At 39.3% G+C, this 22922-nt stretch overlaps 1 protein-coding gene across 13 annotated transcripts in view; it reads left to right on the top strand.

The window, feature by feature from the left end:
- The window catches only part of ADAD1 (adenosine deaminase domain containing 1), a 128929-nt gene that overhangs the window by 26514 nt on the left and 79493 nt on the right, over positions 1-22922 (top strand). For 6 of the 13 annotated variants that reach the window (XM_089302546.1, XM_089302545.1, XM_089302549.1 and 3 more), the window contains 4 exons: positions 5634-5804; positions 7060-7289; positions 12739-12976; positions 21348-21480. In XM_089302546.1, coding sequence (XP_089158672.1) covers positions 5634-5804; positions 7060-7289; positions 12739-12976; positions 21348-21480 — 772 coding nt within the window. Of the gene's footprint in view, positions 1-5633; positions 5805-7059; positions 7290-10511; positions 10761-12738; positions 12977-21347; positions 21481-22922 lie in introns of those variants that run through there. The other 7 variants (XM_089302552.1, XM_089302550.1, XM_089302547.1 and 4 more) reach the window with 2 other exon arrangements.

Here is a 22922-nt window from a genome sequence, read left to right as displayed (position 1 = left end):
CCACATCCTCGCCAGCATCTGTTGTTGGTAGATTTCTGTATGTGAGCCATTCTAACCGGGGTGAGGTGAAACCTCATTGTGGTTTTGATTTGCATTTCCCTGATTGCTAGTGACCTTGAACATTTTTTCATGTGCCTGTTGGCCATTTGGATTTCCTCTTTTGAAAAATGTCTATTGAAGTCCTTGGCCCATCTCTTAAGTGGGTTGTTGGTTTTGTTGTTGTGGAGTTTCTTGATCTCTTTGTAGATTCTGGTTATTAACCCTTTATCTGTTGCATAGTTTGCAAATATTTTTTCCCATTCTGTTGGTTGTCTCTTCACTCTCCTGACTGTTTCTTTTGCAGTACAGAAACTTCTCAATTTGATGCAATCCCAATAGTTGATTTTGGCTTTGACTGCCTGTGCCTCCCGGGTCTTTTCCAGAAATTCTTTGCCTGTGCCAATATCTTGAAGGGTTTCTCCAATGTTCTCTAATAACTTAATGGTGTCAGGACGTAGATTTAGGTCTTTAATCCACGTTGAGTGGATTTTTGTGTAAGTTGTAAGGTAGGGGTCTTGCTTCATGCTTCTGCACGTGGAAATCCAGTTTTCCCAGCACCATTTATTGAATAGACTGTCCTTGCTCCAGGAATTAGTTTTAGATCCTTGATCAAATATAAGTTGGCTGTAGATGTTTGGGTTGATTTCTGGTGTTTCAATTCTGTTCCATTGGTCTATCCATCTGTTTCTGTACCAGTACCATGCTGTTTTGATTACAACTGCCCTGTAGTATGTCCTGAAGTCTGGTATTGTGATGCCTCCGGCTTTGTTTTTGTTGTACAAGATTGCTTTAGCTATTCGAGGTCTCTTGTGCCTCCATATGAATTTCAGCATCATTTTTTCTAGATCTGCGAAGAATGTCTTTGGTATCTTGATTGGGATTGCATTGAATCTATAAATTGCTTTTGGGAGAATGGACATTTTGATGATGTTGATTCTTCCAATCCATGAGCATGGAAGATTTTTCCATTTTTTGGTATCCTCTTCTATTTCTTTCTTTAAGGTTTTGTAATTTTCATCGTAGAGATCTTTAACGTCCTTGGTTAAGTTTATTCCAAGGTATTTGATTGTTTTTGTAGCTATTGTGAATGGGATTGATCTTAGCAGCTCTTTCTCAGTCATGGCATTGCTTGTGTATACAAAGGCTGTTGATTTTTGTGCATTGATTTTATATCCTGCCACTTTGCCAAACTCCTCTATGAGTTCCAATAGTCTCTTAGTAGAGTTCTTTGGATCCTCTAAGTACAGAATCATATCGTCTGCAAAGAGGGATAGTTTGACTTCTTCCTTCTTGATTTGTATTCCTTTGATTTCTTTTTCTTGTCTGATGGCTCTGGCTAAAACTTCCAGAACTATGTTAAATAGCAGTGGTGAGAGTGGGCATCCCTGCCTGGTGCCAGATATCAGTGGAAATGCTTCCAACTTTTCCCCATTCAATAGGATGCTGGCTGTGGGTTTTTTATAAATTGCTTTGATTATATTGAGGAATGTTCCTTCTATACCCAATTTGCTTAGAGTTTTCATCATGAAAGGGTGTTGAATTTTATCAAATGCTTTCTCTGCATCAATTGAGATAATCATATGGTTTTTCTTCTGCAGTCTGTTAATGTGGTGAATCACATTGATTGATTTGCGAATGTTGAACCATCCCTGCATACCAGGGATGAATCCCACTTGGTCTGGGTGGATGATTTTCCTGATGTGTTGTTGTATTCTATTGGCCAGAATTTTATTGAGGATTTTTGCGTCTATGTTCATCAGGGATATTGGTCTGTAATTTTCTTTCAGTGCTGCGTCTTTCTCTGGCTTAGGGATTAAGGTGATGCTGGCTTCATAGAAAGAATTTGGGAGGATTCCCTCTTTTTCGATTGTTCTGAATAGTTTGAGAAGAAATGGGATTAGTTCTTCTTTAAATGTCTGGTAGAATTCAGCAGTGAATCCATCTGGTCCTGGGCTTTTCTTTGTTGGGAGGGCCTTTATTACTGTTTCAATTTCTGTTTCAGTTATGGGTCTATTTAGGTTTTCGATGTCTTCATGGTTCAATTTTGGTAGATTGCATGTGTCCAGGAATCTATCCATTTCTGATAGGTTTTCCTGTTTGCTGGCATACAGGTCCTTGTAGTAATTTCTGATGATTCTATTTATTTCTGTGGTGTCTGTTGTTACGTTTCCTTTTTCATCTCTGATTTTATTGATTTGGGTCTTTTCTCTTCTTTTTTTAGTTAGTTGGGCCAATGGGGTGTCAATTTTGTTTATTTTTTCAAAAAACCAGCTTCTCGCTTGGCTGATTTTTTGTAATGTTTTTTTGGATTCAATCCTGTTAATTTCTTCTCTGGTTTTAATTATTTCTCTTCTCCTACTAGATTTGGGTTTGGTTTGCTGCAGTTTTTCTAGGTCCTTGAGGTGCGCTGAAAGCTCATTTATTTGGTACCTTTCCAATTTCTTGGTATAGGCACCTATTGCTATAAATTTGCCTCTCAATACTGCTTTTGCTGTATCCCATAAGTTTTGATATGTTGTGTTGTTGTCTTCATTTACTTCCAGAAAGTTTTTGATTTCTCTTTTGATTTCTTGAATGACCCAGTGTTCATTCAGGAGCATGTTGTTCAGTCTCCATGTGTTTGCATACTTTCTGGGGTTTCCTGAGTTGCTAATTTCCAGCTTCATCCCGCTGTGGTCTGAGAAGCTGCATGGTATGATTCTAATTCTTTTAAATTTGCTGAGACTTGCTTTATGGCCTAGTATGTGGTCAATCCTAGAGAAGGTTCCATGCGCTGCTGAGAAGAATGTGAAGTCTGTAGATGTAGGGTTGAAAGTTCTGTAGATATCTGTTAGATCCATTTGGGCAATAGTGTCAATTAAATCTGCTGTTTCCTTGTTGATCTTCTGTCCGGATGATTTATCTATTTCTGAGAGTGGAGTATTGAAGTCCCCCAGTACTATTGTATTGGAATCTAAATCTCCCTTTAAGTCCCTTAACATAATCTTTTAAATAGACCGGTGCCCTGTAATTAGGTGCATATACATTTATAATAGTTACATCTTCCTGTTGAATTGAACCCTTAATCATTATATAGTGTCCCTCTTTGTCTCTCTTAACAGTTTTTGTATTAAAGTTTATTTTGTCTGATATTAATATGGCTACACCTGCTTTTTTTTGGTTTCTGTTGGCATGGAATATCTTTTTCCAACCTTTCACTTTCAGTCTGCATGCCTCTTTGTTAGAGAGATGTGTTTCTTGTAGGCAACAAATAGTTGGGTTGTGTTCTGTGAGCCAGTCAGCTAAACGGTGTCTTTTAACTGAAGAATTCAGAACATTAATGTTCAATGTGACTATTGATACGTAGTGACTTTGCCCTGCCATTTTCCCGGAAATATTTTCTAGTATATGCTTTGAGCTTCCCATGCTCTTTTACTGGTAGGTGTTCTTTCTTTCCCTTCTTTCATATTGATGGCCGTGTTTCTGTGTTTCTGAGTGTAGCACATCATTAAGTATATTTTGTAGGGCCGGACGAGTGGCCACAAAGTCTTTCAATTTCTGTTTGCTATGAAAGGTCTTTATTTCACCTTCATTCACAAATGAGAGCTTGGCAGGATATAATATTCTGGGCTGGCAATTTTTCTCTCTTAGCACCTGTGCTATGTCTCGCCATTCCCTCCTAGCTTGTAGAGTTTCTGATGAGAAGTCAGCTGTGAGTCTGATTGGAGATCCTCTGAGAGTAATCTGACGTTTCTCTCTTGCACATTTTAGGATCTTTTCTTTGTGTTTCACTGTGGTAAGTTTAATTACCACGTGTCGTGGTGAGGATCTCTTTTGGTCATGTTTATTGGGGGTTCTATGAGCTTCCTGTACTAGGATATCTCTGTCCTTCTCCAAACCTGGAAAGTTCTCTGCTAGTATCTCACTAAAAAGGCCTTCCAATCCTTTCTCTCTCTCCATGCCTTCAGGAACTCCTAGAACTCAAATGTTGGTTTTTTTAATAGTATCCTGTAGATTCCCAACAATATTTTTTAGATTTCTAATTTCCTCTTCTTTTCTTTGGTTTGACTGTATGTTTTCCTGTGCTCTATCTTCTAAGTCCGATATTCTCTCTTCTGCTTCACCCATTCTGTTTTTAAGGCTTTCTAATGTGTTTGTCATTTGATCTATTGAGCTCTTCATTTCATTTTTATTTCTCTTCACTATAACACTTTCCTGTTCTACTAGTTTCTGAGTTTCATTTTGACTCTTCCTTAAAATTTCGTTTTCACGAGAGAGATTTTCAATCCTGTCCAATAAGGATTTCTGTAGTTCAAGGATTTGCTTTTGAAAACTTCTAAATGTTCTTATCATAAATTTTTTGAAATCTGTATCTTGCATTTCTTCTATCTCATCATCTTCATACTCTTGGCTTGGGGTGTTTTGCTTATTTGGAGGCATCATAGTGTCATCGTTGAATCGTTGATCTTGCTCCCTCTATTTCTGTGTTTGTTACTCGGCATAGTTAATTCTTCTTGCGTCACTGTGCGTTTTTTTTTTTTTTTTTTTTTTTTTTTTTTTTTTTTTTTTTTATACTGTGTCCGTGTTAAGTGGACTGCCTGCTGTTGGAGGAGCCTTGGAGGCTTGAGATGGGTGCGGCCTGAGAGCTCTGCCTGGTTCTTCCAGGTTAAGGGTGTGCAAAGGTGACACCCTCAGGTTATGCGTGGTAAATCTCTCTCTTTTTATTTATTTATTTATTTTATTTATTCAGGGGGTAAGTAACACCGCAGGGCACGGCTGTGCAGAATTGATGGTATTTAGCTTCCAGTCTTTGGCTCCTCTGGACTCCCACTGGGTTGCCTAGGCTACTGAATTGTAGTGACTCAGTTCCTTAGCTCTCCCCCATTGATATGTAAATCCAGATAGCAGGCCTGCTCTTTGTCTCTTGGGAATTCTTCTAGCCTCCCAGTCTTGTAACCTTTGCTAGGTTAGGGGGAAGAGAAACCCCGAAGCTTTTTTTTCCTTCTTTCCGGTAGTGAGTTTGCTGCACTTTCTGGCCCCCCTCTAGATTCTGACCCCCGTTTCCCCACCAATGTCTCGGGTTATTGAGCTCACCTCCCCTTCCAGCGCCGATGTGTGGACTCGGAGCCCTGAGCGTCCCAAGTCTCCCCGCTGTTGTCTGTGTGGCATGCACTCCCCTTGGAGCACTGGGGCTTCTGCGGCTCGGTCCCACGACTTGGCTTCCACGCGGTGGGCGACCTTGTTCTCCCAGTAGGTCCTCCGATTCACGATTCCCGTGCAATTTTTTCCTGGTTCTTTTTTCTGCGGCTACCGTAACTCCCCTTTTATTAAACTAAATTTTCCCGGACTATCGGTGCGCGCCCTCACTATTCCGCCATCTTGGCTCCGCCCCACATTCCGGAATACAGTTTTAATGCAGATTATGGGGCAGATTGGGCTCCAGTTGAGGGCTTCCCAGTGGACCAAATTTTTCATTAAATTATGTTAAGATTACTTTAAGAGTTCTTATTATATGAAAACTTTTGATATCCAGGGACATTGCTCATGACATGTGAATATAATGCTCAGTAAGATATGTATTTTATAAATTCTATTGCTTGACAAATTTATTTTAGGTACTTTTATAGACAACTTCTACTCTTCTATAGCAAAAATCCTGCTATGATGGAAAAGTCAATATTTTGTACAGAACCAGCTTCTAATCTTCTCACTCTGAAACAAAATATCAACATTTACCTCTATATGAACCAGTTACCTAAAGGATCAGCCCAAATTAAGTCACAGTTGTAAGTATTATGGAGATTGTTTTTAGTAGTAATGAGATAGCCTCACCATATTATCCTGAGTCTCTACAGCAAATAAAACTACTAAATTCATACCTATCCATATTCTCCCTCCAGTCTTTAAGTCTCCCTTCCACTCAGACTAATCTGTTATTACTATTTAAAAATTTCATCTCATTCACATTATTCTATGCTATTGAAGTTTGTACTCCTTTGAAATTAGAAGACTTCAGAAAATTTATGGCCATGTGAATGCACGTGCACACAAACACAATTCATATACAAATACAGAGGTTAACAAAAGCTGAACTCCAATCTGTGGCCAGACTTTGATTATAGCAATGGATAGCATCAGGTAGCATAAAATTTAAATTGAACAGATATGCACTAAGAAGACAGTGGAATTCACAAAAATATAGAGAGAACCATGAGTAACATTTTAATGAACATTTTCCCAGTAACACCTTTGAAAATAAGCACAACTTCCCTAGAGAAATTTCAAAGTAAATAATTTTAGATTTTATTTTTTAGTTTTTCTTATTAGAGATGAAACTTGAATTTAAAAGGGTCAATTTTCTTTATTCCTTCAGTTTGTAGTCTTTAAAAAATTTCCATCTAGGAGAAGGAAATAACTCACAAATTATGATAGGGACAGTTTATTTTATTTTATTTTTATTTATTTGACAGGTAGAGTTACAGACAGTGAGAGGGAGAGACAAAAAGGTCTTCCTTCTGTTGGTTCACTCTCCAGATGGCCGCTACAGCCATCACACTGCACCGATCCGAAGCCAGGAGCCAGGTGCTTCTTCCTGGTCTCTCATGTGGGTGCGGGGGCCCAAGCACTTGGACTATCCTCCACTGCACTCCCGGGCCACAACAGAGAGCTGGACTGGAAAAGGAGCAACCAGGACTAGATCCCGGCGCCCATATGGGATGCCGGTGCCGCAGGCAGAGGATTAACCAAGTGAGCCACGGTGCCAGCCCCTGGACTGTTTATTTTTTATTTGATATTAAGGGACATAAAGAATGTTGATAATATTAAAGTGATACTGGAAGTCCTGAGTATGGTTATTTTCTGTGTTCATTTTGTACAGTTAAGTCACTCCATTCCTCCCTTGTTTGGTGCTTGCATCTGTTTCTGTTACTGGAATTAAATGTATACTAGCAAGTTAAATATGTTATAGAACAATTCTTAGGTACGTGTGGTTTACTTTGTCAATCTGCTTTTTTAATATAATATTTTCTTTTTGTTCTTCAGACGTCTTAATCCACATTCTATATCTGCATTTGAAGCCAACGAAGAACTGAGCCTCCATGTGGCTGTTGAAGGCAAAATTTATCTGACAGTTTACTGTCCTGCAGATGTTGTTAACAGAGTAAGCAGTATGTCCTCAAGTGACAAATTGACAAGATGGGAAGTGCTTGGTGTACAGGGAGCATTGCTTAGTCACTTTATACAGCCAGTTTATATCAGCAGTATACTTGTTGGTGAGTGGCGTTTCAGTACCTCTTTCACTAAATAAATTCTCTGTGTTTTACTTTTCAATATACAATAAGCTTTGGCATATATGAGACTTCATTTAAAAAGTCATAACACAGATCTATTTTGTTGTGCTCTTCATCTCATGGTAGCATGTAATCACGCCTAGTGTCATAAAACTTTTGTCATCTAAATAGGTTATCAAGAGTTAATATTTTACTTAGCTAATTAGATATATTGTGTCTTGGACTTATATTTTATTTGCACAGTATTTTTCTTTCTTTTGGGAAATGGCTTTCTTGAACTTGTCTACTGAAATAAAACACTGTTTAGTGCACATTTTTTATTTTTCCCATTATTATCCCTCTTTAATATTTTAAAAAGATGTATTTATTTGAAAGACATAGTTACAGAGTGAAAAGGAGAGGCAAAAAGAGAGATCTTCTATCTGCTATTTCCCTCCCCACATGGCTGTATAAAAGGCTTTGAGAAGCATGGCTTTGACTTTTGTGGAAAAAGACATTTCAAAATTTATATTTTGAATGACGTAAATCCATACAATAGTTAAATGATAGATATTTATTCCATTATGTGTCTAGTTAGTGATTTGGGACAGGGCCTTAAAAATTAGTTCTCATCATTTTGGCTGTTATCTTGGAAATAGCAATGGGGAACACAAAGTAACAATCAAAACATGACTAAAATTGCTTCTGTTGTCTTGGAATCTTTAGGGGGTATATGTGAAGTTAATTGATTTGTCTGATATATCTCAATAAAATTTTAGTAATATTTGAGTGTGAAAAACAGATTTTTGTACCACTTAAGATCTTAAGGTTGGAGAGTGGTAATTATGAGGTATGTGCATTTTAAAAGAGTACCATCTGGTGATTCTGATAGATTGTTGACTGGCTCATACTTTGACAAATACTCACTTGAAGTGTCTTTACAAAATTATCTGAACTTCAATAGTAATCTGTTCCAACTTTTTGCCTAATATACAGACTGTCATTCTAGATGGATGATCACCTAAGCCTAGTTTAAAAGCATCCAATAATGTGGAGTATATGATGTAAAGAAAACCAATTCTATTAATGAAACAGCTCCAATTTTTTTTCTACTTTTTTGTTTTTATTTTGATTTACGTGTAATAATTGTACATTTTTATGGGATACAGTGCAATATTCAACATTTATATATATAAATGTCATTCAGACAATTTGCATTTCCATTAACTTTGTTTATAGACTAGCAGCTCCTATCTTCTTGTTCTTTATACAGTATAGAATACATGATTGTGAACTGTAATTACCCCACTGTGCAGCAAAACACTAGAACTTACTTTGTTTTGATTGTTATTTAATCTCTTATTCTCTCTTCCCCCAGTCTTCCAAGCCTCATTCATCACTACTCTTAAGTTCAGATCAACTTTTTTCAACTTCCATATATGAGAAAATAATTCAGTATTTGTTATTTAACATAGTGACCTAGATTCCATGCATTTTGCTGCAGATTTCAGGATTTTATTTTTTTAACGTCTGACTAGTACTCCATTGTGTCTATATACCACATTTTCTTTATCCATTCAACCACTGACCACCTAGGTTCATTCCATATACCAGCTCCGGTTATTTAAAAAAATTTTCCTTACTAGAATTTTAATTTTCTTCAATTCTGTACTAACTGATGATAAAGCTGAAATCTAATTATTTGAAGATAATGACTTTGTCCTCCTTTCTCTTAAATCTTACAAAATGTTCACAATTTATTTTGATTTTTTAAAACATTATAGTAGAACTTTTATGAATGAAAACAGAATTTTTTAAAAATATTTATTTCACTTGAAAGAGTTAGAGAGGTAGAGAGAGAGAAAGAGGGGGCTCTTCATCCTCTGGTTCACGCCTCAAATGGCCACAATGGCCAGAGCTGAGCAGATCCAAAGCCAGGAGCCTGGAGCTTCTTCCAGGTTTCCCACATGGGTGCAGGGGCTCAAGGAGTTGGGCCATCTTCTGCTGCTTTTCCAGGTGCGTTAGCAGGGAGCTGGATTGGAAGTGAAGCAGCTGGGACTTGAACCAGTGCCCATATGTGTTGCTGGCACTGCAGGTGGTGGCTTTTCCCTCTGTGCTACAGCACTGGCCCCAGGAATATATTTTAAAATTTTTACTTTTCAGATATTTTATGTATGGTTACTCTCATTTTATGGTGAGAATATTTTTCTTTGATAATTTAAAACAGGATCTAAGCTTGCATTGAAAAAGTATTCATGACCAGTGCTGCGGCTCAATAGGCTAATCTTCCGCCTATGGCGCCAGCACCCCAGGTTCTAGTCCCGGTCGGGGAGCCGGAGTCTGTCCTGGTTGCTCCTTTTCCATTCCAGCTCTCTGCTATGGCCCGGGAGTGCAGTGGAGGATGGCCCAGGTCCTTGGGCCCTGCACCCCATGGGAGACCAGAAGTACCTGGCTCCTGGCTATGGATCAGCGCCATGCGCCGGCCACAGCAGCCATTGTGGGGTGAACCAACGGCAAAGGAAGACCTTTCACTCTGTCTGTCTCTCTCACTGTCCACTCTGCCTGTCAAAAAAAAATAAAAAGAAAAAGTATTCACTATTATTTGAGTAGAAAACTACCCAGAATAATTGGAAAAAATTTTACTTTGCTTGGATATTGAAAAATAGCTGGATTTATATTTGTTTTCAAGCTTTTTAAGGAATGTATATATATTGCAAATTTAATAGCCTATTTGGTATCTTGTTAAAATAAGTTTATCTTAATAATTTAGGAATGTTTGTTGAGGGACCAGCATTGTGGTACAGTAGATTAAGTTGCTGCCTGTGGTGCTGGCATCCCATCTGGATGCCAATTCAGGTCCTGGCTGTTTCACTTCCAATCCAGCTTCCTGATAATGCATCTGGGGATGCAGCAGAGTATGGCCCAAGTCCCAGCCTCAGCTGTTGCCGGCATTTGGGTAGTGAACCAATGAATGGAAGACTTATTTCTCTTTCTGTCTCTCTGTTTCTCCCTCTGTAACTCAGCCTTTCAAGTAAATACAGTAAATCTTTTTTTTTTTTTTTTTTTTTTTTTTTTTTTTTTTTTTTTTTTTTTAAGAATGCTTGTTGAGGTATTTCAGTCCTTTCAGTATACTGTAGAATTAGAGTGTAGAGGCTAGCATTGTGGTGCAGGGAGTTAAGCTACCACTTGTGATGCTGTCATCTCATATTGGAACACTCATTTAAGTTTCAGCTGTTCCACTTCCAATCCAGCTTTCTGCTAATGAACCTGGAAAAGCAGCAGGAGTTGGCCTGAGTGGTTGGACCCGTGACACCCACGTGGGAAACCCAGATGGAGTTCCAGGCTTCTGGTGTCAGCCTGGCCCTAGCCTGGCCCTGGCCTGGCCGTTGGGGTCATTTGGGGAGTAAACCCACAGATGGAAGATCTCTCTGTCTCTCCTCGACCCCCACCCCATAACTCTGCCTTTCAAATAAATATTACAAATCTTAAACAAACAAACAAACAAAAACAAGAATTAAGGAGTATAGTAATCAGCAAATGCTGATTCTCTTCTGGTGATGGAATGGAATCTATTTTAAACTTAGTTCATGGACTTTTAACCTTAGGAATTCTATCATTTGGTCCTTTTCTACAGAGCAGAAATACAGGTTTCAGAATGTTAAAATAATTGTAGTCATTCTGTTTATTGGCAAAGCCTAGACTCAGATGCAATTTTTTTAACTTTTCATGCTGCTACTTGTAGTATATCCTTTCTGTATAAACTAATATCAGGTCAAATCACCTGTAGGCTTTGATTGTATTTAACCCTTGAGTTTTATGTTTTTAAAGATAACTTTGAATTAATTAACATTTCCAAATTGTATATCGTTTTAGAGATGTATTTTACTAGAAATAAGATTCAACCTCAAGATATAATAAAAATCATTTTAGATGTAGTAAATCATTAAAGTTTATATGTTTAAAGGAAAAAAACCTTCCCATAAAAATGTTAATTTTATTTTTCTATTACATTAATTTTTATACTTCTTATTAAAACATCCAAGTGAAACAATTTATTAAAGGAATGTTAGTATAATTTATAATTTATTTTTTCCTCAAGTGTGTCTTCTTCAGGTACAACTCGTATCATGAAATTGCAGTATGTAATGCATACATTTTCTTTTGAATCCATGTCTTGTGTTCTAGATATAGTTATTCCTCAAGCCCATGATTTTTCTGTGCTCCATTGTATGTTGAATTTCACTAACCTCATTAATACTCAAGTTGGAATATTCAAAAACTGCTTAGAAAAAGAATGTCAAAAGCAATTAATACCCCCTTTTAAAACATTTCTACTACCTAGAGAGTCATAATGAGTATTAAATACTACTAGCCATGTCACTGATGTGGAAACAAGACTTTTTGTAAGCGATGTCCCATGGTATATAAAGATTCTGTTGTATTGAGAACTTCTGACCTTCTAAAAGAAATTTTTAGAATTTTTTTTAAAAAATTGTTTATATGTATGTATTTATTTAAAATGCAGAATAACTGAGAGAGAAAGATCCTGCATCTGCTATTCCATTCCCCAAGTAACCACAATGACCAGGGCTGAGCCAGGCCAAAGCCAGGGCTCAGGAACTCTATCCTCGTCTCTCACATCATTGGCAGGGACACAGACGCTTGGTCCCTCTACTGCTGCCTTCCCAGGCACATTAGCAAAAACCTGAATTGGAAGCAGAGCAGCTGGAACTTGACCTGACACTCTGATATGGGATGCTGGCATTGCAAGTGGTATCTTAGCTAGCTATGCCATAATACCAGTTCCATAGAATTATCTTTAAATATGAATGATTGCTTTCTAACTTCTAATTTAAGTTTGCACCTTATGATTTGTATTAGTGACATTGAATCTTTTTTGAAAAATCTTCAGCAACTCAAAATTCAAAATTCATACATTAGGTACTGAACACATTTTAATGAGAAATGGTGTTGCTTTAAAATACTTTGTGTCATGAAAGTGGAACATTGTGGTACTAGAACATTGATTTGTTGCCCTTACTTGGGGGAAAGTAACACACTGTCACCAACTGTTTCTCAGCCAGATTTATATGCAGTATTATGTGCTATTTCATACTGCAGTCAGAGGAAATCAAGACAGAGTGAGGCAGTTCTGTCTGGCAGAACCCTTTATAAAGTGCTAATTTCTTTCTAGGTCAGCACAGATTGTAGGCTTTAATTCACTAGGACAACTTTTCCTTGTTTTCCCTACATGTAAGAACCTAGAAATTCTTTCATTACCTTGTCCTGGTTCTGGTGCCGAATGCAGAATTTAACAACAAAAGAGAAGTAGAAAAGACAGGTTGAAAGATGAAGGATAGATAAATGGGCTTTAGACTGTTTTTAATTATTGATTTGTTACAGTATTCTCTTTTGATATCAAACTTTTGAATGTTTGTTTTTGCTTTTCAAGGTGATGGGAATTGCAGTGATACTAGAGGCTTAGAAATTGCTATCAAACAGCGTGTTGATGATGCACTTACTTCAAAACTTCCAATGTTTTACTTGGTCAACAGACCTCACATTAGCTTAGTACCTTCTGCGTATCCACTTCAAATGAACTTGGATTATAAATTCCTGAGTCTGAATTGGGCACAAGGGGACATTTCTCTGGAGATCGTGGATGGCCTAAGTGGGAAGATTACAGAAAGGTTAGGATCACTGTTTTTTTTTTTTTAAATTATGTATTATGCAAAAGAAGACTTTTGTATTATAATGTTTTATTTTTGACATCATTTATTGGGCCCTGGGCAATAATAATTATCATTAATTGAATGTTACTTTGTTGCCAGCATGTACTCATTTAAAAAATTTTTTATTTTTCTGATAAGAAAATTAAGCTGGCGATATTACATCGCTTACTAGAGTTCTATAGTGAGGGGTGAAGCTAGCATTCAAACTCCAGGTATTTGGCTGCAGAATGCGTGTTTCTTATTTCATGACCATTAGTAGTAGAATCATATAATTTATTTTAAAAGTTCAGTTGCTTTTATTGAATGTGAATTTCTGCATTTGTGCTTAGGAATCTATTTTTAATGTGCTCTTCCAAGTGTTAACTTATGTTTACTTAGTGTAAGAACTATTATTTCATGTTATGTTGCTTTCTAATAATCCTATAGATTGAATAATGCTGGTGATCTTTTATAAATAAAGAAGCAGAGTCAAACTAGCTTAAATATTTTGCCTTAGTCCATTTAAGTAGTAAATGACACAGCTGAATTCTGGTCTGGACATTATTTCCAAAGCTCTTGTTCATAATCAATGCTCCATGCTTTCTAGACATTTCTTTGTAATATCCTTGAATTAGGGGTGGGCATTGACGCAGTGATTAAGATTCCACTGTAGAGTGCCCACATCCTATATTAGAATGCCTGGATTTTAGTCCCAGCTCTGTTTCCAAATCCAGTTCCCTACTAATGCAAACCCTGGGAAGCAGCAGCTGATTGCTCAATTAACTGAGTCCCTGTCACCCACATGGGAGATCTGGACTGAATTCTGGGCTTCTTGCTTTGTCCTGGCCCCACTCTGGCTGTTGCAGCCATTTGGGTGCTGAACTAGCTAATGAAATAACTCTCCCTGCCTCTCCATCTTCCCCTCTCTCTTCCTCTCTCTCTCCTCCCTCCCTTCTCTTTCTGCTTCCCTTTCTCTCTCTCTCTCTCTTCATCTCTTCCTTTTAATATAAAGTGAAAATAAAATACATAACCCTAGAATTAATTATCAAGTAAAACTTAAAACCTATCTTTCTGTTATTGTTTTAATTGTATTTAAGTTATACAAGTTTCATGTATTTCATATATACAGATTTAAGAATGTAGTGATACTTACCACCCTATCCTCCCTCCTGCGCATGACCCAACCCTTCTTCCTCCTTCCTCCCCCCACTCCAACTCTTCATTTTTACAAAGATCTACTTTCAGTTTAGTTAATGATCGTAAAGTTAACTCTACACTTAGTGAAAGAGTTAACAAATAGTGTGAAGAAAAAAAAAAAAAACACTGTTCCTCAACAGAAGAGACAAGGGCAGTAAACAATCATTGAATCTCAAAAATGTCCATTTCACTCCAATACATTACATTTTAGGTACTCTGTTAGTTACCCTGGATCAGGGAAAACCTATGGTATCTGTCTTTTGGGGGGCTGGCTTATTTCATTAATTATAATGGTTTTCCGTTGCATCTAGTTTGTTGCAAAAGACAATATTTCCTTCTTTCTTCTTTTTAACAGGGGAGTAGTACTTCATAGTGTATATATAATGTAATTTCTTTATCCATTCAGCAGTTGATGGACTTTTGGGTTGATTCCATATCTTAGCTATTTTGAATGGAGCTGCAGTGATCAAGGGAGTACAGATAACTCTTTCATATGCTGATTTCTTTTGAAAACCCATCTTTTAAAGTGAGCATTACATTTATAATAAAACAGTGGATAAAGTTAAAAGTTTAAATGCTTTCTTGAAATTGCTTTCTTTGTGAAGTACAGATTTATATTGAGGCCACTTACAAATATTTCTTAATGGGAACTTAGTTAAGCATAAAAATTACTTCACATAGGATGAATTATACTATGTATGCTTTGGATTAGGTAAGTGTTTTACTGTTAATAACAGACTCATACATACAGTCAAAACAAGTCATCTATGAAACACATTAAAAAGCAAAAACAAGGCTGGCGCCGCGGCTCACTAGGCTAATCCTCCGCCTTGCAGCGCTGGCACACCGGGTTCTAGTCCCAGTTGGGGCGCTGGATTCTGTCTTGGTTGCCCCTCTTCCAGGCCAGCTCTCTGCTGTGGCCCGGGAGTGCAGTGGAGGATGGCCCAGGTGCTTGGGCCCTGCACCCCATGGGAGACCAGGAAAAGCACCTGGCTCCTGACTCCTGCGATCGGATCAGCGTGGTGCGCCCGGCCGTGGCGGCCATTGGGGGGTGAACCAATGGAAAAAAAGGAAGACCTTTCTCTCTGTCTCTCTCTCTCACTGCCCACTCTGCCTGTCAAAAATAAAAAAATAAATAAATAAATAAAAAATAAAAAAGCAAAGACAATGTAACAAAGATGAAATTAACAAATGTAAAATAAGCTGAATTCATTTATAATGACCAAATATTCACCAGTAATACAAATAGGATGTGTAAGACATACTCTAAATTAGACAATGTATAATTCAGCACAAAGCATTACAGAAAACATAGAAGGACATTTTAGCAATATAAAGAAGGAAGTCAGAACCGTATGAATACCTATGCAACAAGTAACACAGTGTCAGCATTTATACAGAAATTAGGAAAAACAGAAAAACAGTGTTGTGTAGAGAGTAATTCACATCCTTCAATTCATGATAGATCAGCTAGACAAAACAATAATGGAGGATATGGCCGTTAAAACCAAAATAAGGAGCCGGCGCTGTGGCACAGTGGGTTAAAGCCCTGGCCTGAACTGCCGGCATCCCATATGAACGCTGGTTCGAGTCCCAGCTGCTCCACTTCTGATCCAGCTCTCTGCTATGGCTTTGGAAAGCAGTAGAGGATGGCCCAAGTCCTTGGGTCCCTGTACCCACGTGGGAGACCCAGAAGAAACTCCTGGCTTTGGATCACGTTGTGGCCATCTGAGGAGTGAACCAGCTGATGGAAGACCTCCCTCTCTGTCTCTACCTCTCTGTAACTGTCTTTCAAATAAATAAAATCTTTTAAAATAAAAAGATAGATTTGATTAATTTATTTTAAATTCTGTACCATAAAGATATAAAACACACCTGCTTTTCAAAGAACCTATAGCATGTTGACAAAAAATTGACCATATATTAGGTCAAAAAGAAAATCTCAGATTCCAAAAAGCAGAAACAATGTAGATAATAGTCTGATTATAATGAAATGAAACTATAAGTATCAAAATCATAAAGAATGATCTAGAAATGTAGAAAGAGCTAAATAATCAATTACAAAAACCTGATTGTTTGAAAAGTCAGTAGCTAATCTCATGAAGTAATAAGGGAACAATTACACAGAAACAAAATTTAAAGAATCTTAAGAGTCTACTTTGTACAACCATGCAAATATATTTTAAAACCCAACTAAAGTGAATAAGTTTTTTGGAAAGTATTATTCCTAAAACTGGTATGGAAAAAGAAAATTATAAATATTTTCATGAGAAAGTTATCAAGAAAGGGCTGGTGTTGTGGCATGGCAGGTTAATAGCAGCTGCTTGCAACCCTAGAGTCTGTTATTGAAGTCTGTTCCACTTCCCATCTGGCCCCCTGCAAATGAGCCTGGGAAAGCAGTAGAAGGTAGGCCAAGTACTTGGACCTCTAATACTCACATGGAAGACCTAAATGGAGTTCCAGACTCCTGGCTTTGACCTAACCCAGCCCCGGTGATTGTGGTCATTTGGGGGAATGAACTAGTAGGTGGAAGGTCTCTTTTTTTCTCTGCTCTGTGTCACTCTTTCAAATAAAATAAATCTTAAAATTATCAAGATACCATAACTCTTCTTGAATAAAAGCATAATTCTGAGGTAGTGCAGAGGAATTTTATAAGTTGTTAAATAGCAGATACTTTTAGTGCCATCTAAAAAAATGAAAAAATCCTGATATTTTTATGAAGCAAATGTATTGTCGCTCCCCCTCTTCGTGGAGGAACGACACAGGACCCTGCGCTGTTCTTTTGTCTGCTCGGCCCTTCCCGGGTTTGCTGCTGGTTCTTCCCGGGTTGGCTACCCACCCTTCCACTTCTGTGGAAGGGCGGTTCCCCCTGCCACATTCCCCACTTCCGCGGGGGAGTGGCACACCGCTGGCCGGCTCTCTCGGGGGCTGCACAGGTGTTCCTCAGGTGTTCCCGTTAGATGTTCCTGGTGCATGCCGTCTCTCTCCTCCTTTATAGTCCTCCTCCGCCAATCCTAACTTGGCTGCCCACACGCCGAGTACGCTGCTCTCCTCCAATCAGGAGCAGGATCAGCTCCTGGAGGTCATCACTCAAGTTGGCAAGAGGCAGCTGCGTAGAAGCTGTTTTCTTCTCTCCCAGCGCCATATTGTGGGAGAGCAGATGCATAGAATAAGTCTTAATTCCAGTAACTTAGTCTAGTCCCAGTTGCTCCCCACAGATCCCCCTTTCTTTTTATTTTTTGGCGTTGATTCGCGCCTGTCTTCGGTGCCCCGCAGCACACACTCTGCTCTGCTTGCTAGAGTTGCCCACAGGTGCTTACAAGTCCTATCAATCAGGCAAACCGAATCCGGGTCCTCTCTTCGCCATGTTGTGAGGAGGTTTTTAGGCGCTGATGCGTGCCTGTGTTCGGTGCCCTGCAGCGCATGCTCTACTCTGCTAGAACTGCCTGCAGGTGCTTACAAGTCCTATCAGGCAAACCGAACCCAAGCCTTCTCATTGCCGTATTGTGGGGAGACTTATTGGTGTTAATTCGTGCCTGTCTTCGGTGACCTGCAGCGCATAAGCTGCTAGCCGCCCGCAGGTGCTTATCGTCCTAATCAGGCAAACCGAATCCAAGCTCTCTCATTGCTGTGTTGTGGGGAGGCCTTTCTCTATTTCTCTATCTCCGGGCATTCCTATTTCTCCTATTTTACTTCTATCTACCAGCATTCCTATTTCTCTCATTTTACTTCTAAACTTCTGTTTCTCTTATCCCTGCGGCTTCCCGGCGCCCGCCCCAAGGCTGCTTCTCGGTGGCTTCCTGGCTCTGAGCCGCTTCAGCCCGCGCCTCTCTCATCTGCGCGGCTTCCCGGCTTTGCGCGGCTTGGCTTCGCGTGCACACTCCGCGGTCTCGCACTAGCCCAGCGTTCCCTATCTACTTGTGCCCCGCACGCTCTCTCTGCGCGCGGCAGCCTCCGCGAGTCACACAGCCCCAGCTCACGTTTCCGCCACTAGCATTCAATCTAAGTTCCCCGGGCTAACCTGGCGAATTCGACCCAGCTCACGTTTCCGCCCCACGATTTGGCTTCCCGTCCTTTGCTCCCCGGGCTAATCTGACGGATTCCAACCTGGCTTACGTTTCCGCTTCTGGTTTTAACTTTTCGCCCCTTATTCCCGGGCTAACTCGACGAATCCCAAAGTAGCTTTCGTCTCCGCCTCAGCCTGCCCCCCGTGGCTTCAATTTCCCTAACATTTTTCTCTACCCGGTATGTTTCCCTAAGTTTTCATCCAACAATATTCCTCCCTCATTTCTCCCGGCTTCTCCCCACAGTCCGTATCCAAGTCTAAGTTTCTTATAGGTTTCACTTTCACTTTCAACCTGCAGTCCGTATCTGAGTCTAAGTTTCTTCTTGCTTTCACTTTAAATCCTAACTTCTTTCCCACAGTCCGTATCCGAGTCTATGCCTAGGCTTTCGATAGCTTCTTCCGGCACCTTTTCCGTCTGGCTTTTCCCTAGGCTCTTTGCTAGTCTCTGTCTCCGGTATTTTCCATTTCTTCCCATTTCTTCCCTCCTAAGTTTCCTATCCGAGTTACGGCACCATTATGTCGCTCCCCCTCTTCGTGGAGGAACAACACAGGACCCTGCGCTGTTCTTTCGTCTGCTCGGCCCTTCCCGGGTTTGCTGCTGGTTCTTCCCGGGTTGGCTACCGACCCTTCCACTTCTGTGGAAGGGCGGTTCCCCCTGCCACATTCCCCACCTCTGCGGGGGAGTGGCACACCGCTGGCCGGCTCTCTCGGGGGCTGCACAGGTGTTCCTCAGGTGTTCCCGTTAGATGTTCCTGGTGCATGCCGTCTCTCTCCTCCTTTATAGTCCTCCTCCGCCAATCCTAACTCGGCTGCCCACACACCGAGTACGCTGCTCTCCTCCAATCAGGAGCAGGATCAGCTCCTGGAGGTCATCACTCAAGTTGGCAAGAGGCAACTGCATAGAAGCTGTTTCCTCCTCTCCCAGCGCCATATTGTGGGAGAGCAGATGCATAGAATAAGTCTTAATTCCAGTAACTTAGTCTAGTCCAAGTTGCTCCCCACAATGTATCATTCTTAAATCTGATATTTTTGCTGCCCCCTCACACACATAAGTTGGGCCAAGCTCACCCTTATCCAACCAGAATTCCTAAGTAAAATAGGAAGTAGAATTTAGTAGAACATTAAAATAATATCTTATACAGTACCAGTTAGTTTTCTATTTATGTAAGCAGTAATATAAAAATACCATATTGGAAACTTTTTTATTATTTGTCATATCAGTTGATTTAGGGAAAACACCATATATTCATCCCCATAAATTCTACAAAGACAAATAAAATAGCTCTACAATAATTCTAAATAAAGATACTCAGTAAAAGAGGAATGTTACCTTTTTATGTTACAGGATAAAGTATCAACTATTACCCCAAAATATTATCATGATTAATGATGAAATTTCACAGGAAGTCTCACTAATCCAGAGCAAGTCATGACTGTCAAAATTGCTGTTATTTAGCATTTTCCTGGTAGCATTAATATTTTTGAACAAGAGAATGAAATGAGAAATAAAAAGTACTAGTAAGGAGGAAATAAAAACACCACTTTCTGAAGATGGTATGATTTACACCTGGAAGTCCAAAGAAAATTATCTGAAAACAAAAGTATGGTGGTAGAAAATTAATTTATGGAGATCAATAGATTTCATAAACATGAGTGTATGTGAACTATTGCTATATATAAACTTTCTCAAAACTCAGTGGCTTAAAGCAACAACCACTTACTACTGATCACAATTTTTTTTACTTAGCTGAGTAGTTTTTCTGGATGTAATTGGAGTCTCACATGCATCTGTAGTTAGCGGTGGATCAAATAAAAGTCAGTTTAGCTGATTTTGAAAGACAGTTTGGCTCTTGCCTATGTGTCTCTTACCCTGTAGTAGGCTACTTCCAGAAGGCTACATGAAAGATACAGGAGTTATAAGAGTAAGAACAACAAAGTCCTCTTGTGGCCTGTACTCAGAACTGGCACACAGTTTATTCTGTTCACCAAAACAAAATTTAAGGGGAGGAGAATCCAGCACACTTAGAAATGGGAGGTTCTGAAAAGGCACATTGTGAAGAGCACAGAGAATATTAACAATGAGGGGCTTTGGCAGCTTTGTAAACTGTCACCAAAAAAGTGATGAAGGGGGAAAGTCACAGTAGCAAAAAGATTTATTATCTATGGACTCAGTTTTCTTAGAAACAACTTGTGTATACATCTACAGGGACATATAGTGGACAGCATTGTAACACAGCAGGTTAAGACACCGCCTGTGGCGCCACTATCCCAAATATGGGCTGCTGCTGGGTCAAGCCCTGCAGCTTCCACTTCCATTCCAGATCCCTGCTACTGTACTTGGGAAAGCACCAGAAGATGGCCCAAGTGCTTGGGATCCTGTATCCGTGTGGGAGACTTGGATGGAGTTCTAGGCTTCGGGCTTAGGCGTTGTCCAGCCTCAGCCAGATGTTGCTGCCATTTGTCGAGAGAGCAGATGGAAGATTCATTCATTTCTCTCTCCCCCTCCCCCTTCCTCTCCCCCTCATGCCCTCCCTCCTGCCCTTGCACTTGCCCTCTCTGTAACTACTTTTCAAATAAATAAAACCTTTAAATACAATAGAAAATAAAAAATATAAGCGTGCACACACACATATATGGAGGGTTGTGAAGAGGGTGTGTATTTGTTCTGAGTGACTATATAGTGAAATATGCTGTATAGTTTTGTGGATTTTGATATATGTATATGCCTGTGTAATGACCACTGCAGTCCAAAGATGACACATCTTCATCATCCCAGAAAATATTTGCATGTCCCTTTCCAGTCAGTCTCAGGTAGAATCACTGTTTGTATTTATATAACTGTAGATTAATTTTTCTTCAAATAGAAGTGTTCCAAATATCAAATTTATACATTATGATACTGTAACTTCAAATAAAATTGAATAGCTTCAGAAAAGTAATTAAGCATTCAGAAGGTTTATGTATAAAAATTTTACTGCATACATTGTACATAATCAAGATAAATATTTTTAGACTTATTGATTTTAGTTCCTATAATTTCCACATAAACAATAACAATTAGTGAATGTTTTATCCTTTCTACTTTAGCTCCCCCTTTAAAAGTGGTGTGTCAATGGCGAGTCGCCTTTGTAAGGCTGCAATGTTAAGTCGATTTAATCTGCTTGCCAAAGAAGCTAAAAAGGAAGATTTACTTGAAGCTAGTACCTATCATGCAGCTAAGGTAAGTTCTTAAAGGAATTAATTTGATTTTAGAAATAAAATGAAAAACAGTGATGATGTAATTTTAGGATGATTCTATTTAGCAAAGGCATGTTGAATAATTCCTGAATATATTACCATGCAATGGTAAAATTAATTTTTAAATGAATATTTCAGAAATCAGATATACTAATATCACATAAAGTGGGCACATCAGTATGATATATACTTAACTTTGATAATATTACCCAAAATTTGCTGTTATACCCAGAGAGACAAAATGGTAGTAAAATCTTTTTGTTTTTGACAGGCAGAGTTAGACAGTGAGAGAGAGACAGAGAGAAAGGTCTTCCTTCCATTGGTTCACCCCACAAATGGCCGCTAAGGCTGGCGCTGCACCGATCCGAAGCTGGGAGCCAGGTGCTTCCTCCTGGTCTCCCACGCAGTTGCAGGGCCCGGGCCCAAGCACTTGGGCCATCCTCCACTGCCTTCCCAGGCCACAGCAGAGAGCTGGACTGGAAGAGGAGCAACCGGGACAGAATCTGGCGCCCCAACTGGGACTAGAACCTGGGTGCCTGTGCCGCAGGTGGAGGATTAGCCAAGTGAGCCACAGCGCCGGCCAGTAAAATTTTTCTGTATATGACGCTGTGTTAAATCAGAGTTGCTAGACTGTTACTTTAAAAGTCCATGTTTTAACCAAAAATTGTATGTGAAAAAAACCAGAATGTGTAACCCATACTCAGAAAAAAATAAGTCAATAGAAACTGATCATGGAGGAATACAAATGTTGAGTACAGCAAATATATATATAGATGCATATATATTTGTGTTTGAGATGTATTTATTTATTTAAAAAGCAGAGGTAGAGATCTTTCACCCATTGGTTCACTTCCCAAATGGCTACAAGGGCCAGAGCTGGACCAGGCTAAAGCCAGAAGCTTGGAACTGCATCTGGGTCTCGCTTGTGGTTGGCAGGGCCCCAAGTACTTTGGAGGATCTTCTGCTTTTCCAGATGCATTTAGCAGGGAAGTGGAGCATCTGGGTCTTGAGCAGGCAGCAGCCCTTATTCGGATGCTGGTATCATAGGCAGAGGCTTACTCACTGTGCCACAGTACCAACCCCAGGGAAAAAAAATTAAATTTGGACTTTATTAAAATTGAAACTTGTGCTTTTGAAAAGTCATTAAGAAAATGAAGAGACAGACCACTGGGAGAAAATGTTTGAAAATTGTATATATAGTATCCAGGATATACAAAGAGTTTTTACAACTCAATAATGAAGCCAAATTACTTGATTTTTTTAGATGGGCAAAGGATTTGAATAGATATTTCCCCAAAGAAGATACAAATGACCTTGCAGCTGGCATTGTTCTGGAGAGGGTTATGCCATTGCATGCATCCCATATTGAGAACTGGTTCAGTCCCCTGGCTGCTCCACTTTAAATCAGGCTCCCTGCTAATGAGC

The sequence above is a fragment of the Oryctolagus cuniculus genome, chromosome 8, assembly GCF_051225735.1.
Source record: "Oryctolagus cuniculus isolate XC-2025 breed Fujian yellow rabbit chromosome 8, ASM5122573v1, whole genome shotgun sequence".
NCBI lineage: Eukaryota > Metazoa > Chordata > Mammalia > Lagomorpha > Leporidae > Oryctolagus > Oryctolagus cuniculus.
This window is presented reverse-complemented; position numbering and strand designations above follow the sequence as displayed.